At 53.5% G+C, this 13573-nt stretch overlaps 1 protein-coding gene across 9 annotated transcripts in view; it reads left to right on the top strand.

The window, feature by feature from the left end:
• The window catches only part of MPRIP (myosin phosphatase Rho interacting protein), a 77393-nt gene that overhangs the window by 9462 nt on the left and 54358 nt on the right, over nt 1-13573 (top strand). For all 9 annotated transcript variants that reach the window (XM_071570804.1, XM_071570805.1, XM_071570811.1 and 6 more), the window contains exons 2-3: nt 2112-2189; nt 4287-4352. In XM_071570804.1, coding sequence (XP_071426905.1) covers nt 2112-2189; nt 4287-4352 — 144 coding nt within the window. The remainder of the gene's footprint in view (nt 1-2111; nt 2190-4286; nt 4353-13573) is intronic.

Below are 13573 nucleotides of genomic sequence, written 5' to 3' on the forward strand. Positions count from 1 at the left end.
TTCTCAAGCCTCAGAGCTGGTTGCTCAGGGCTTAGCCCAGGTTTCCTCATGGGAATTTGGGAACCCCATTTCCTATCACAGTTGAAGGGTCTCCAGTGGGTCACCTTTACATATTTGCAATTTTGCTTTTCCCTTGTAAAACAGAAATTTGGGAAATTTGGCTCTTCCAATCTGGCTGTGGCCACGCCCCCCACCTCAAAGCCCTGCGGCCGCGGGGGTGCAGATACGTCATGGGTGGCGTTGGGTGGGGCGGGGTGTGTCGGGACAGGGTGTATCGGGGGAGTGACGAGCTGGGCTCACCTGCCCTCACCTGCCGGGCGCTGGCAGTGTGGGTGGCACAGAGCCGGGTGCAGAGTCAGTGCTGGGCGGCTGGAGGTGCCATGGGGGCCATGGGCGAGCAGGGCACCAGCATCCAGGTGAGTTGGGTAAGGGTCCTGGGGATCTCAGGGCTCCTTGCCAAACTTGGGGGGGCTGCAGTGCCTGCAGGTGCCTTTCTGTGCCCCCAGTGTGGGTGAGGCTCCTGCTGGTTGGGAACAGTTGGAGGTCGGGGTGCCCTGGGATGGAGGAAAGCAACTCCCCAAAGTTGAATCCTGCTCCCCGTGCTCTGTTTTCATCAGTTATAATCCCATTTAAAGAGGGAAGGAAGGAAGGAAGGTCTTCTCAAATCATGTTTTCCCAGCTGCTGGGAGAGCAACACCTTGAGCTGGTATGTCACATTGTGGAGGGGGATAAGAGATTTTGTTATTTTTTTTCACTTTATAAACAGTAAAAGGGCTCCTCCAGCGTGTTTCCAGTTTGCTTACTCAGTGCTTCATGCATTTGACAGTTTCTGGTGCATAGGCAGTTTCTTCTATTGTTTGCAGGGATTTTTCCAGAGGGGAAACTTTTTTTAACATTACAAAACCACAGAAACTGGCAGGAGGAATCTAGGGGAGGTACTTAGTTGGAAACACTTTTAAACTTTAAGGAACAGGAAAAAAAGAATGAAAGCAACAAGATTAACTGAATCATTCAGAGAGGAGCTGGAAACATGTGTCCTTGTCTCTGTTTGGCTGAGCTGGGCTGGACGTGCATGGATGTTTCATGCTGGAAAGCAGCATTCCCAGACCCAGGGGCTCCTGGGGCTGGATCTGCCCTGGGCTTCCTCTCTCCCAGCCTGTCCTGGTATCTCTGTGGATCCACCTTGCTGCTGTGGCAATGCCTTGCCACTCTTGCACCAGGATTTGGCCCCAGCCCTTGCCAGGTGTTGGCTCATAGTTTGCAGCTTGACAGGCAGCAGGAGTGGTGCCTGTAGGACTTTGTGTGGGAGGATCTTCCCAGTGCCCATCCACGTCCCACTGCTCGCCATGGCTTGGGCCTGCTTCGCCCTGGCCGCTGCTGCATCCACACCACCAGTGGAAAGAGCCTGGATATTTTTTTCCCACTGATAAACGGCAGTGCTGCAAGTTTCTTTCCGGGTATTCTTCCCCTTTCTCTTCCCAGCCGGCTGAACGAGCGCTGTTTTCCCTGCTCCTGGCTCTGACCTTCCTGTGTGCTCAGCAGTGGGCTGCTGGACTGGGCTGGCAGGGAGGAGTGGGCTGGCAGGGGCTGCCCGTGTGCAGGGAAGCAGGAGTTGGATGTGCACGGCACGGGAAGCGGCTGGGAGCTGGAGAGCTGCCAGCACTGGGTAGTTTTTCCTCTCTTAATTAACAAACGGAAAACACCGAGCTCTCCTTTGGAGTGTGTTTTTGCTCTGGAGTAGAGGCGTGCTGCCGATAGTGAGGGGAAGGACGGGCTCTGCAGTATCCAGGAGCTTGGTACTCTGGGCACGATGCCACGCAGGAGCAGCTGTGTTTGCAGTTTGTGGCTGGGGTTTGTGCTTCCTCCCGAGTCCTCGTCTCATTCCCCTTGGCACACTGGATGTCACATCACGGGTTGCCATCACGCACCGTGTTCCCTGCACTGGGAACGCTGAGTCTGTGTGTGTGTGGGAGGCTGAGCTCACACAGCTGCCTCCGTGCTGAGGGCTGGTGCGGTTTCCCGCGGTCCGTGACCATCGTTTCCCCGTAGTGCTGATCCATGTTGAGCCGGTTTCTGCTGTGCCTGAGTGTTTCTCTGCTGTTTCTTTGCAGGCCAAACCCATTTATGGTGGCTGGCTGCTGCTGGCCCCGGAAGGAACGGACTTTGACAACCCTGTCCATCGTTCCCGGGTGAGTTGAAGCTGAGACATCCTCTCCCCATGACGTGGGTGGGAGTGGCAGGAGTAGCAAGGGCCTGTCCCTGCCTATGGGGGTGACTGTGACCCCGGGAGTGCTGCAGGCACCTCCATGCACCCACCCCCTCGTGCAAACCAGGAAGCTGGAAGATGTTTCCTGCAGCAAGGCTGGAATGCCTCCTCTGGGCTGCAAGGTCTCCCGTGCTGAGCAGCAGCCTGGGGCACTGCAGGTGCTGGTCAGGCTCAGTCTGTGCAATTTTATTGCTTGTTGCTGTTTGTTTTTGATGTTCTGATGCTGCTCTGGTTGGCCTGACACATGCCAAGCTGTCGGGAAGGCTCTCAGGCCAGTGGGGTGTGGGCTGTGTGGCTCTAAGCTGTGCTGGGGCCATCAGAAAGCTCCCAGTTTGCCTTTGGGGCTTGGAAACAACTGCTTTATTTTCTGCAGCTTATCATGGGCATGCCCAGTGCTCTAGAGAGGGGCTGCATCCCATCCCCTAATGTGAACATTCTTGTGGCAGGCAAGTCCTGCAGCAAGGAAGGGGCTGAGAGGTGTGTGCCATTTGCTATAACCTTACAGAACTCTGAAGCCAAGTGGTGGCAGCAGGGACCTGCAGACAGAGCAGGACACACTCAGCTTCTTCCCAAAGGGGTTTGCTCATGGCTGGCTGAAACAACAGCATCGTGTGGGGTCAAAGCATCACCCACTTTCCTGCCCTGGGCGGGGGGTGAGGTCCAGAAGGACCTGGCCAAGCCTGGTGTCCTTTCACCACTGGCTTGTAACGAGGACTTTCAGCCTGTCCCTGAGCTTGTCTTTCACAGAACTTGCTGCTGGGGCTGCCAGGATAGGGCTGTCTTGTGCGTGGGAGGGATGGCAATAGTCCGTGAACCCTCTGTCATGCAGCCAAGATGTTCTCAGAGCTGTTGGTAATAAAAAAATTGCTCCCAAGTGAGCAAGAATTGGATTCTGAGTTCAGCCTGGGGTATATGGGTCATTATTTGGAGTCACAGCTAGTACCAGGCTTGCTGGCCCAACATCATGGGGACATGGGATCCTGGTCCCCTCAGAGCCTGAGCTGCCGCTTGTGGAGATGCACAAGGTCCTTGGTAGTTTCACTTGTTCCAGAGCACTCTGGACTTTGCCCAAAGGGCTGAGAAAAGCAAGATAAGAATTGCTGCACTGGGGCTATGAATCCAGGACCTTTTTTATTTCAGCCTGCTCAACCAGTTTTTGCTCTTGGCTGAAAACAACCTGGCACACACAAAAAAAGCAGTTTTCCAGCCAGATCAGTCCTCCAGTCTAGTTTGCTGTGCAGCTGCAGAAGCAGCAGTGCCAGCACGGTGCCAGGACCGCCTGGGCAGTGCCACCCTGGAGGTACTGTCAACATCCAGACTGAGCTTGTGTGCTGCTGGGGGACATCTGACATGACATCCTGTCACCCTCCAGCACTGGGTGCTGGAATAGATGATACAGGATGAACCTGAGGGCTGGGAGCACTTAGTTTGGGGATTCTTCTGGTGTCTCCAGTATTTTCAGCATGAAGCTGAGTCAGGGGAGGTTCAGGTTAGGTATCAGGAAAAGGGTTTTCACCTTTTGAGCACTGGAACAGGCTCCCCAGGGCAGTGGTCACAGCCCCAAGCCTGCCTGAGTCCAAGAAGTGTCTTGACAATGCTTTCAGGCACATGGTGGGATTGTTGGGGTGTCATGTGCAGGGCCTGGAGTTGGACTTGATGGTGGGTCCCTCCCAACTCAATATATCCATATTTCCTTGAGGTCTCTTGGAGAGCAGCAACAGGACTTGTGGGTGTCTGTTGCGAGTGGAAGAATCTTTTGTCTTGTTATTTTTCTCCTCTGTGTGGTTAAACCAGGCCAGTTTGGGATCTGTCTGAATGCAGAGAGGAGCAGAGTGGGGAAGAAACCCCAAACAGCCTCCTCTGGGTGCCAACAAAGTCAGGCAGTAAATCAACAGTAGGTAGTGTGGGCATGCAGACCCCTGACAGAGCCCTGCCCGCTGATGTGCAACCCCAGTGCCCCTGGCAAGGCCGAGGGACTGGTGGGCACTGTTGTGACCTGCCTTGCTGTCTTCTCTTGCAGAAATGGCAGCGTCGGTTCTTCATCCTCTACGAGCACGGGCTGCTGCGCTATGCCCTCGACGAGATGGTAAGTGCTGCCAGGCAGAGACGCAGCCGTGCCCAGGATGTGGGGATCAGCCAGGGTTATCTTCTGCCCTTGGAGTGCTCTGCCAAGCTGAAGGAGAGTTGTGCTCGCTGGGTTTGACTCAGTGCCAGGCTGGGTTTGCGTGGGAGCTTGGTGGACGGTCTGTGGAGGGTGGTGGGGGTTTTGGAGGCGTGTGGGTCCCTCCTGGCGTGGAATTGATCAGCTGTTGGCAGGAAGCACTGAGGGGGGTCCCCAAGGTCATCCCCCCCTCCTTCCTGCGCTGTTCCTCGGTGCCAGCTGGGTTTTGGTGGTGGTGAATCACCTTGGCAGTGTCCAGGAAGGAGGCCCTGCTTAGTGATGCCCATGGAAAGTAGGTCAGCTGGAATTCCTTCCCACTGCTTGCCTGCCTTGGAGCTGTGGTGTGCCACCAGCACTGCTCCCATTGGAAAAACACAGAGCGGGGATCAAAGGAGGGGAAACCCCTCCACAGGGAGCTGCAGAGTGGGGCTGAAGAACCCAGCATGTCAGTCCTGCCATGACCACCCCAGGCTGCTGATTTATCCTCCTGGCTACAGCAATCCTGTGGGAAGGTGCCTAAGGTTGAGTGTGCTGGCTCAGTGGGCACTCCTGTGCTGGGATCCATCTGGGCAGGAGGCTCATGAAGCACAGTGTACCTGTGGGACAGGGACACACAGGAATGTGTCTGTGGTGGGGAAGCTCCCTGCTAGGTCGGCATGCCTTGGTCCTCCTCCAGTGCCTCCTGCGAGGGCACCGTGGGATGGGGAAGCAGGGCAAGTGTGGCTCAAATTTCATGCCTGTGTGTTTGTTTGTATTTTCACTTGGGGTTGGTCCAAGTGCCCTAAATAATTTAAATGTCTTCCGTAGGAGCGGGGGAGGCTTTAATACATTTTCAGTGTCAGCAACCTGGCTCTGCACTGGGCTGGTGTTTCCTGTCCTAACAGTGACAGGAGAGTAGTTTGTGTCTGCCTGGAGCAGGGAGATGCCCCAGTGTGAGGTGGATGTAAAAGGATGCTGGGAAACACAGTCTGGAATATTGTTTTGCCTCTTTGCATGCTGAGGAGATTGACTACCCCGTGTTCTCCTGCCTCTGGGCAGAAGCACCCAGGCAGTGCCCCAGCCTTATACACCATATGGGAATATTGCCAGAGATCATGCAGAGGACAGTTGGGAGCATCCTGCTGTTCTCCAGGCACCTCTTGGGCTTTTTCCCCTTGAGAAGGGAGAAAGTGGAAAAATACAAACAGAAAGGGAATGTGCATATGTGCAGTGTGGGACGGTGTCATGGACAGGGTGACATACCACAGTGCTGGCACCTGGACTCACTGCCCCTGTGGCCCTTTGTGCTGCCATTGGAGGTCATCAGGAGGGCAGGAGAGTCATCACAGCTGAAGGAGGCAGTCACGGATCCTTCCTCCTCACGGTGTAAAAATACTCTCCTGACCTTTCTGTGGAGCACATCCTTGTGTGGGATCTGCACTGCTGCCTGGACCAGCTCTGCTGAAGGTGTTGCCTGGCTATTTGAGACCCACAGTCACCCCCCCACAGCATCAGTCTGTGATGGCTGAGTATTGGGGGTCACTGAGGGGGTCTAGTGGCACTCAGGTCAGGCTGTGGGGGATGTGAGGAGCCAGCCCTGTGCCCCAGCACCTTGGGCATTGCTGAGTAACACTGATTATTCCCCTGAGGTGTTCTGCTCCCGCTGGGAATGCCAAGCAGATCCCACCCCCTTCCCCTCCACGGGGTGTGTGCCAGCAGCCGTTCCCAGCCCTGCCGAGCCCTGGCTAAGCCGAGCCTGCTCAGACGTGCAGAAATTCCTTCCTCCCAGCCCCGGGTGGATGCAGAGGTTGTGTGATCACTCAGGGATGCCTTCCCATGCTGAACCCCTGCAATTACCCCTCAGCACTGGCTTGTCCTGCTGTTTGATAAACCTTCATGCTGGGGGTTGATGTTTCTGTGCAGCAGTGGAGGATGGCAAAGCCACTCTTCCATTGAGAGAAGGCAGTAAGGAGGGTGACAGGAAGTTGGGGAGAGGCTTGGGATCGAGCTGCTGTGTTGTGAGTGTCCAAGGACAAGTTTCAGTTCTCCTGGTAAAACACCCTGTGGTCCCCAGCAAAACCACTGTGGCTGCTGCCATGGGAGAGCAGCCCGGCACCGCCGTGCTGGGGTGGTTTGGAGGGTTTGGCTGTGATGTGGGAGCTGCCACAAGAACAGGGCCAGGCTAAGGGGACAGAGCCAGTGAGTGGCAAGTGCAGAGCTTTTGCCTTCTTTTGTTTTGATTGCTGCGATCTATAATTAGCGGTCGAGGTCTCTATAAATAGAGCCCTGCTGCGTGGGAACGTAGTGGAGAGGCAGGAGGGGTTTTGTAGGGATGGAGAGCGCTGCCCAATCCCTCCCTGGACCTGCAGGTGGGCCCTTGGCCTCATCACTGCCTGGGGATGGCTCCAGCCCTGTGGCTAGAGCAAGGTGGGGGAGAGGATTTGGGTTTCCAGCCCAGCTTCTTAATTACTCATTACATGTCCACGGCCAGGCCTTGTCTCTGTGCCTCAGTTTACCCCTGTGCCATTTCTCTTGAGCTGGGATTTATACTATTCTGACATTTTGCATCTTCCTTGGAGGTATTCTGTCACTCCAGGCCTCCTTTCAGTCTGCCTGAGACTGTTAATTTTTTTTTTCTTTGTGCATATGCTGATTTGAAAGCAGGACAAAATTCAGGCTCACCTGAGAGCATCTCAATCTTGCAGATGTTGTGGATAACTAATGCCAGGGTGAGAACATCTTCTGGATGGGCTTTTCTAGTTTCCCCATAGAAGGAGCATCCATGGGCATGACATATCCATCTCCCAGCAAACTGGCCTTGCTCCATGTCTGACACCTTCCAGTGTGGTGAAGCATGAGGATGGGCTGTGAGCCCTGATTCTGCCACTGCTCCTTATTTGCTGGAGTCAACTTGCTTTCTGAAATTGGGGAGAGGTCTATAAGGATGCTCTAACCAGTAGTGAGCCACCTCAGTACCAGAGTTTGCTGGGCCTGGGGCTTGTGTCCTCTGTGGCAGCATTGCAGACCCTTCCCTGGCTCACAGCATGGTGGTCCAGCTCCTAAATAAGGAATTCAGAAGGATCATAATATCATTAACCTCAGTGCAATGGAATGGACATCCCTGGTCCAGCCTGTGATGGCAGGGAAGGAGGTCAGGAGGGAGCTGGGAGCTGATGGGAGTGGGGTGGGATGAAGAGTGAGGCCAGTCTGGCATCTGGGAATGGTTAGGGAAGCACTGGGACCCCTGGGATGGGTGTATAAATAGGAGAAGAGGGGCCAGCTCAGAGGTGGGAGGTCTGGTATCACGCAGGGGGCTGCCAGGTCACATCTGGAGCCCTGCTTGGCCCCAGGCCCTGCTCCTGGCCATGGAAACCAAGGAATTGATAAATGGTTCAAAAAGGAGGCAGATGTAAGCATTGGTGGCTGCTGGAGGGGGATCAGAGGGAGGGAGGGGTGCGTGCTCAGTGATGCTGTGATCCACAGACCTGTGTAATTGTTTCCTAATTGACCCCCTCCAAAGTCTTCTTTATTTGGAGGAAAAGGGCATTTTAAAACGTCACTGTCAGCAGAGCTGTGCCACGTTAATTTTTATCGTAGTTCCCTCCTTTGTCATCTGTATTGTTTTAAGAAGCCAAGAACCCGTGTGTGTGTTTTTCTCCTCCTTTTCAGATCAAAGCAGTTTATTTCAGTTTTGGCACAGAATGGAAATTCATTGGCAGGGATTAAAAACGGACCTTAAACATCCTGGCCTCTCTGTCCTTACTTTTTCCACAGGTTTTGCCATTTAAGTGTTTCCAAGCTCTCCCTGCCCCCTCCTCTGTGGGAACACCAGGTTTTACAAACCCCATTCCCCTTGTCTCCAGCGTTTTCCCCCCATGGACATAATTTTACCAGTGCCTCTGTTTGCCAGATCAAGACTTTCAGTTTCTGTTTAGCATAAAAAGCTTTTGGCTTGAATCGAGGCGTGTTTGAAATTTAAAGCAAGCTGAGGCAGAAAGGCTGGAGAGGAGTGACTGTGCCAGGCTTGAACAGCAGCAGGGACCCCATCCCAATTTTTTTCCAAGACTGATCTGATCAAGTCAGGGTGGATCCTGAAGGGTGGATGATGATCTGTAAGGAGGTTTTACCTGGGATGTTTAGTGCATATCTCAGAGATGATGCAGGAGCAATAAGGAAATGATTGGAATAATTGGGAAGCAGTGATCTCTCCTCCTGGGGAGCTGGGCAGGAAAGGGAAGTCAGGGTGCAAGGGAGAAGGGACAAACCACATCCTTGTCACTGTTCTGAAAGAGAGACAGCACAAGTGCTGGTGACTCTGAACAGCATTCAGAAATCTTTGATGGATTTGTTATGTTTAATTTTCAATACTAATTTTGGGGGAAAAAAAGTCCCTGAATCTACAGGGAGCCCTGGGAACTATTCCCCAGGACGCTGCAGAAGCCAAGACCAAGCAGCCTTGAAGGGGGTGGGAGGAGGATACACAGATCTTCATTTGTGGTTTTATATTAATGTCTTGCTTGAAGCTGATCCAAGTGTCATTACCGGGGTTGGGTGTGGGGATCCTGTAATGGTGACTTGGGGGTTCATGTCTTCCCATTTCTTTCTGCTCAAAGTGTCTGGCCCCTGGTGCTGCTGAAGGTGTGTCCTGTTGTCAAAAACCTGTGGGCTCCTCCATGAATCGTTTCTACCCTACTGTGCCCTCTTCTGTTTTTACCTCTTTTAGTTTGGCTTAGTGTGTTTGAGAAGGTAAAACTGCTGAGCTGGAGAAGGGCAGTTTGGGGAGGCTGAGGGAACAGGGAAGGCCTCGTCTAGGGATGGCTCCAACACCAATCCTGGTGACCACTGATGGCCAGGAACCATCACTGGGGCCCCAGTAGTCCCTGGGTTTACTGTGAGCTGTGAAGAAAACACGTGTCCACATCTAAGCACCCCAGGAAGGGTGTTTGGTGCCAGCAGAATCTGCTTGGGAGAGGAGCAGTCCATGGTGGGAGGTTTGGGAGTTAACAGGCAGTGAGAGGATGAAAGCAGAGCTGGGAGAGCTTGATACAGCCAGTGACCTCCTAACACAAGCCGCTTTGATGACCTGGCCCAGGTGCTTCCTTGCTGGAAACAACACAGCCCCTATTGTCTTCTGCAGGATGAGCTGCAAAGCTGGAATTGCTCTTAGGCTGAGCAGCAAGGACAGGTTTAAGTGGCTCCATCCTTCTGCTTTTTCCCTGCTCCTTGTCTCTTGAGACCTAGCAAAGATATTTGTGTAGAAGACGTGTGCCAGAGCAGCAAGGGAAGTGAGCTGGAGTTCAAATTGCATTTATCTTGTTCATGGGAGGCAGAGTGAAACAAGCACTTGCAGCAGCTGGAGTTTTTTTATGACTTCTGGAAACCTGGGCTCCATACCTGTGGGCTTCAGCCTGGCTGTGGGCTCTGGTGAGGGAAAGACGGTAATTTACTATAAAATGTTAACGTGGGAATCAGACTCTGATGGCACTTACCAGCAAAGGTGTCAGGGCTGGCAGTGAAATGACACAGCTAAGGCTGGGCACAGTTACTGTCACATGAGCCCCATGGGCCCCCAGGCAGCAGAGGAAGTGGGTGCCTGATCCCAGCTCTCTCCAAGCCAGAGCAGTGCTGGGCTCCCAAGCATCCCCCAGTCCCTGTGTGGTCATGCCAATCCACAGGGACAGGAGTGACCAAACCACCTGAGGAACCAACAGAACCACAGTTCTTTTGCCCTGATGCTGCTGGGAAGGGGGTGTGAAACGAAGTGCCTGTGGCATGGCCTTGAACCTGCCACCTGTGGTGACAGGATGAGCTTGGGTTTAATTCTTCCAGCTCTGTCATGGGCCACTAGATGAGGTTGGCAAGGATCACCAGGATTAGGTAATGCTGGGCAATTGCATCCCTTTTCCCTCTGCTTAAAGGAATCTCTGGAAAAAGCAGCATCCCAGTCCCTGTTCCTGCCGAGGATCCCATCCCTGCTGGGTGGCATGGGAGGGATATCCTGGCATTGCCTGATGGGATTCAGTGCCGCAAAACGCTCGGTGACAGCTCAGAGAGGAGGACGAGGATGTGAATGGAACAAGGCAACAAAGCTGCTCCAAAAATCAAAGCGCGTTGCCCCTTTCTTCCCCGGCAGAGATCCTGCATTCATTGATTGTTGACATGACATATGTGGGTTGGAGAAAGGCAGCGGCAGCTTCTGGCAGGGGAGGAAGGGGCTGGGGGGGCCAGAGGGGCTCTGCAAGCCGAGATGCTGATTACCAGGGGCAGCAAATAGCTTGCAGCTGCCTCTGCTCAACATGCTCTTTGTGGCGCTTTGCAGCCACTCTTTGGACGCAGCTATTTTTAATTTCCCCAAGCGCGCACAAAGCAAAGGGGGTGGGCGATGCCGCCGGCATCCCCCCTTCCTGCCCCCCGCTCCCACCCTTTCCCAGCCAGCCCTGCGCTTCCCAGCTTCCTCCCAGCCTCCAGGGAATGTGGGGAGCTGCACTCCCCTGGGTTTTTTTTTGTTTTTTGGGTCCATGTTGGGAGCTGGCCTTGGCTTCCCCCCACCCTGCGCCAGTTTGTGCGGGGAGCTGGGAAAATGCAGAAATAAATAAATACGCAATTAGGCAGCAGTCCAGCCGTGGAGGGGGGTGTGCTGCAAAAAGGGACTCTGGCCAAATTTTGGAATGCCTGAGAAAGTGACTGGAGCTGTCGGGGTTGTGGGCTTCCCACCGCTGGAGAAGGGGCGGCTGTGACCCCCGAGGAGGAGGAGGAGGAAGGAGGGTGGCATCTCCCAGCCTTGCTCTGGAGGGTTCCCCCCACTGACACCTGAGCATGTTTGTGCTGAAGGTGTGATGAGAGTGAGAGGTCTCAGCCAGCCCCTGGCAGGCTCTTGCCACAGCTCAAGAGCAATTTTTTTCTGCTGATGTTTTTGGGGCCAAAAGCCAAGGTGTGCCCTCTGTTCAAGCAGCAACACAGTTTGGGGTTAATAAATTACTTATTTGCAGTCCTTGTTCCTCTGTTAGGTAAGCATTGGTGAATATGATATTTCTGCTTTATCCCAGACATGAATTATTCATCAGGTTTGGAGTCTGTGAAAGGGACGTGGTCAGGTTAAAACTTGTGTGGAGACAAGCCGAGGTCTTCAGTGAGGTTTTGTAAACGGCTTTTCTCAGGGTTTTTGCTGGAGTCTTACCCCTTTTGTCTGTGCTGTTTTGAGGCATTTTTGGTGAAAAATGAGGATTTCCAGGCAGGTTTGGTCATGAGTCTTGCGCATTGAGTTATCATGGGCTACAAGATGAAAAGGTAGAAAAAAATGCCATCAAAATACTGTTTTTCCTTCCTGCTGGACCAGGGAACAGCATGTGAATGTGCTTGTGGTAATACATGTTTTGTAAGACCTTTTTAGTTTGGTCTGTTCCTTCAAAGCTATGGAAGAGACTCTTCCCTGCAGTCACTGCAGTCTGACTGCAAGTAGGCAACAAGATAAAACAGCCAGACAGCCTTGCTGGAAGTTAAAATTAACGTAGGTAAATCACATGTGCAGCAGCTTTGCTTTTACCCTTCACCTCCTTCCCACAGAGCCCAATCCAGGAGCTGATTTGTTGGAGTGTGTGTTAACAGGCTTGTACCCTTCCACCTGCCACAGGCAGCTCAGCTCCTCCGAGACTATTCCCTGTTTATGGGAGAGCAGATCCCTTGGGTAGAGGTGCTGTGTGTGGGGCTTGGGGTGCTCAAGAGGCTGGAGAGAGCTGGGAACATCCCATGTACCATGGAGGGGTTTTCCTATGGCATGAACCCCACAGTCATGCCTTGTGTCTGCTGTCATATCACTCCTTGCCATGGGGCTGCAGGCAAGAAATTCTTCTCTGTGAGGCTCTGGCACAGTTTGCCCAGAGAAACTGAGGCTGCCCCATCCCTGGATCTGTTCAAGGCCAGGTTGGACAGGGCTTGGAGCAACCTGGGATAATGGAAGGTGTCCCTGCCCATGGCAGGAGATGGAATGAGATAGTCTTTAGGTCCCTTCCAACCCAAACCATTCTGTGATTTTTCATGTGATCCTGGGGTTCCTCGCTCTTGCACGCCCCATGCCTTGGGTGCTGTGGCTTTAGGTGCCATAGCTGTGGATCTTCATGATTTTATGGCCAAACAGTGCCCTGGGAACCTGCAGCAAGGCCGTGGCTCTCTCCCACTGTGGCCCATGGCTGTCACCACTCTCCTCCCAGTTCCCTTTGCTGTGGGTGATGAGGTCCCTGAGCAGAGGGGGCAGACCCACAGGATGAATTTAGAAGTGTCCCTGCAACATCCTGAGCTTATATGGGATTTCCACCTGTTGTGATGCTGTGGCTGGGGAGAAGAGGTGTGGTTTTGGAGCACGCCCAGCCTTGGCCCTTTCCTCCTCATTTCTTCAGCCGTGTTGTGATCGCATTGATAAAGTCACAGGGATCACCAGGGTGCTGGGGAGCTACTGGGATATAATTAGGGTTTTGGTTCACTTTCCTGGCTGCTTTCCCATTAGGGGAGGGACAGTGGGGATTATGGATGGAGCAGATGTGTGGAGGGAGGGGACACTTGGCTTGCCTGGGTGGTTAATGCTGTGTACAGACCAATGCTGGGTGGGGTAAAGTCTTGTCATCCCATGCATGGAGGTTGGAGAAACCCTCTTGGGCTCATCCCACTTGCATGCATCAGCCCCAGATTGCTCCTCTGCTGGGGTCTGATGGCTGCTCCCAAAGGAGAGGTTGCAGAGTGCTCCTGGGAGCAGCTCCCAGCTGTGAACTCCCTCCTCTCCCTCAACTCCTCTGCAAGTGCAGGAGCCAGGTATGAGCAGCAAGTTTAGGGAGAAAACGCTGCTCCCCTGGGACATGGCAACAGCTCCAGTAGTCTGATGTGTCCACATTTTTTTGTGGGGGTTTAAAGCACATATTGCCCCAGCTGCCACTTGCCTTTGAACCTGGTGGTGCCTTGCCTGGCCAGAACAGCTCTCTGCCATCTGCATCAGCACCTCCACCACACCTTGCCCATTGCAGCAAAGCCCAGCTCAAGTTGTTGCTGGGTGGTCTCCTTGCCATACAACAGCTGTGCACACCTGTTGGGAGCTTTTCTTCTTGGAACTGGCCCAAAAGCCTCCTATTTTGTGCCAATCAGTTGGATGGCCAGCAGTCAAAGTTTGGACACAACTCTCC

Source organism: Pithys albifrons, chromosome 16, assembly GCF_047495875.1.
Source record: "Pithys albifrons albifrons isolate INPA30051 chromosome 16, PitAlb_v1, whole genome shotgun sequence".
Taxonomy (NCBI): domain Eukaryota; kingdom Metazoa; phylum Chordata; class Aves; order Passeriformes; family Thamnophilidae; genus Pithys; species Pithys albifrons.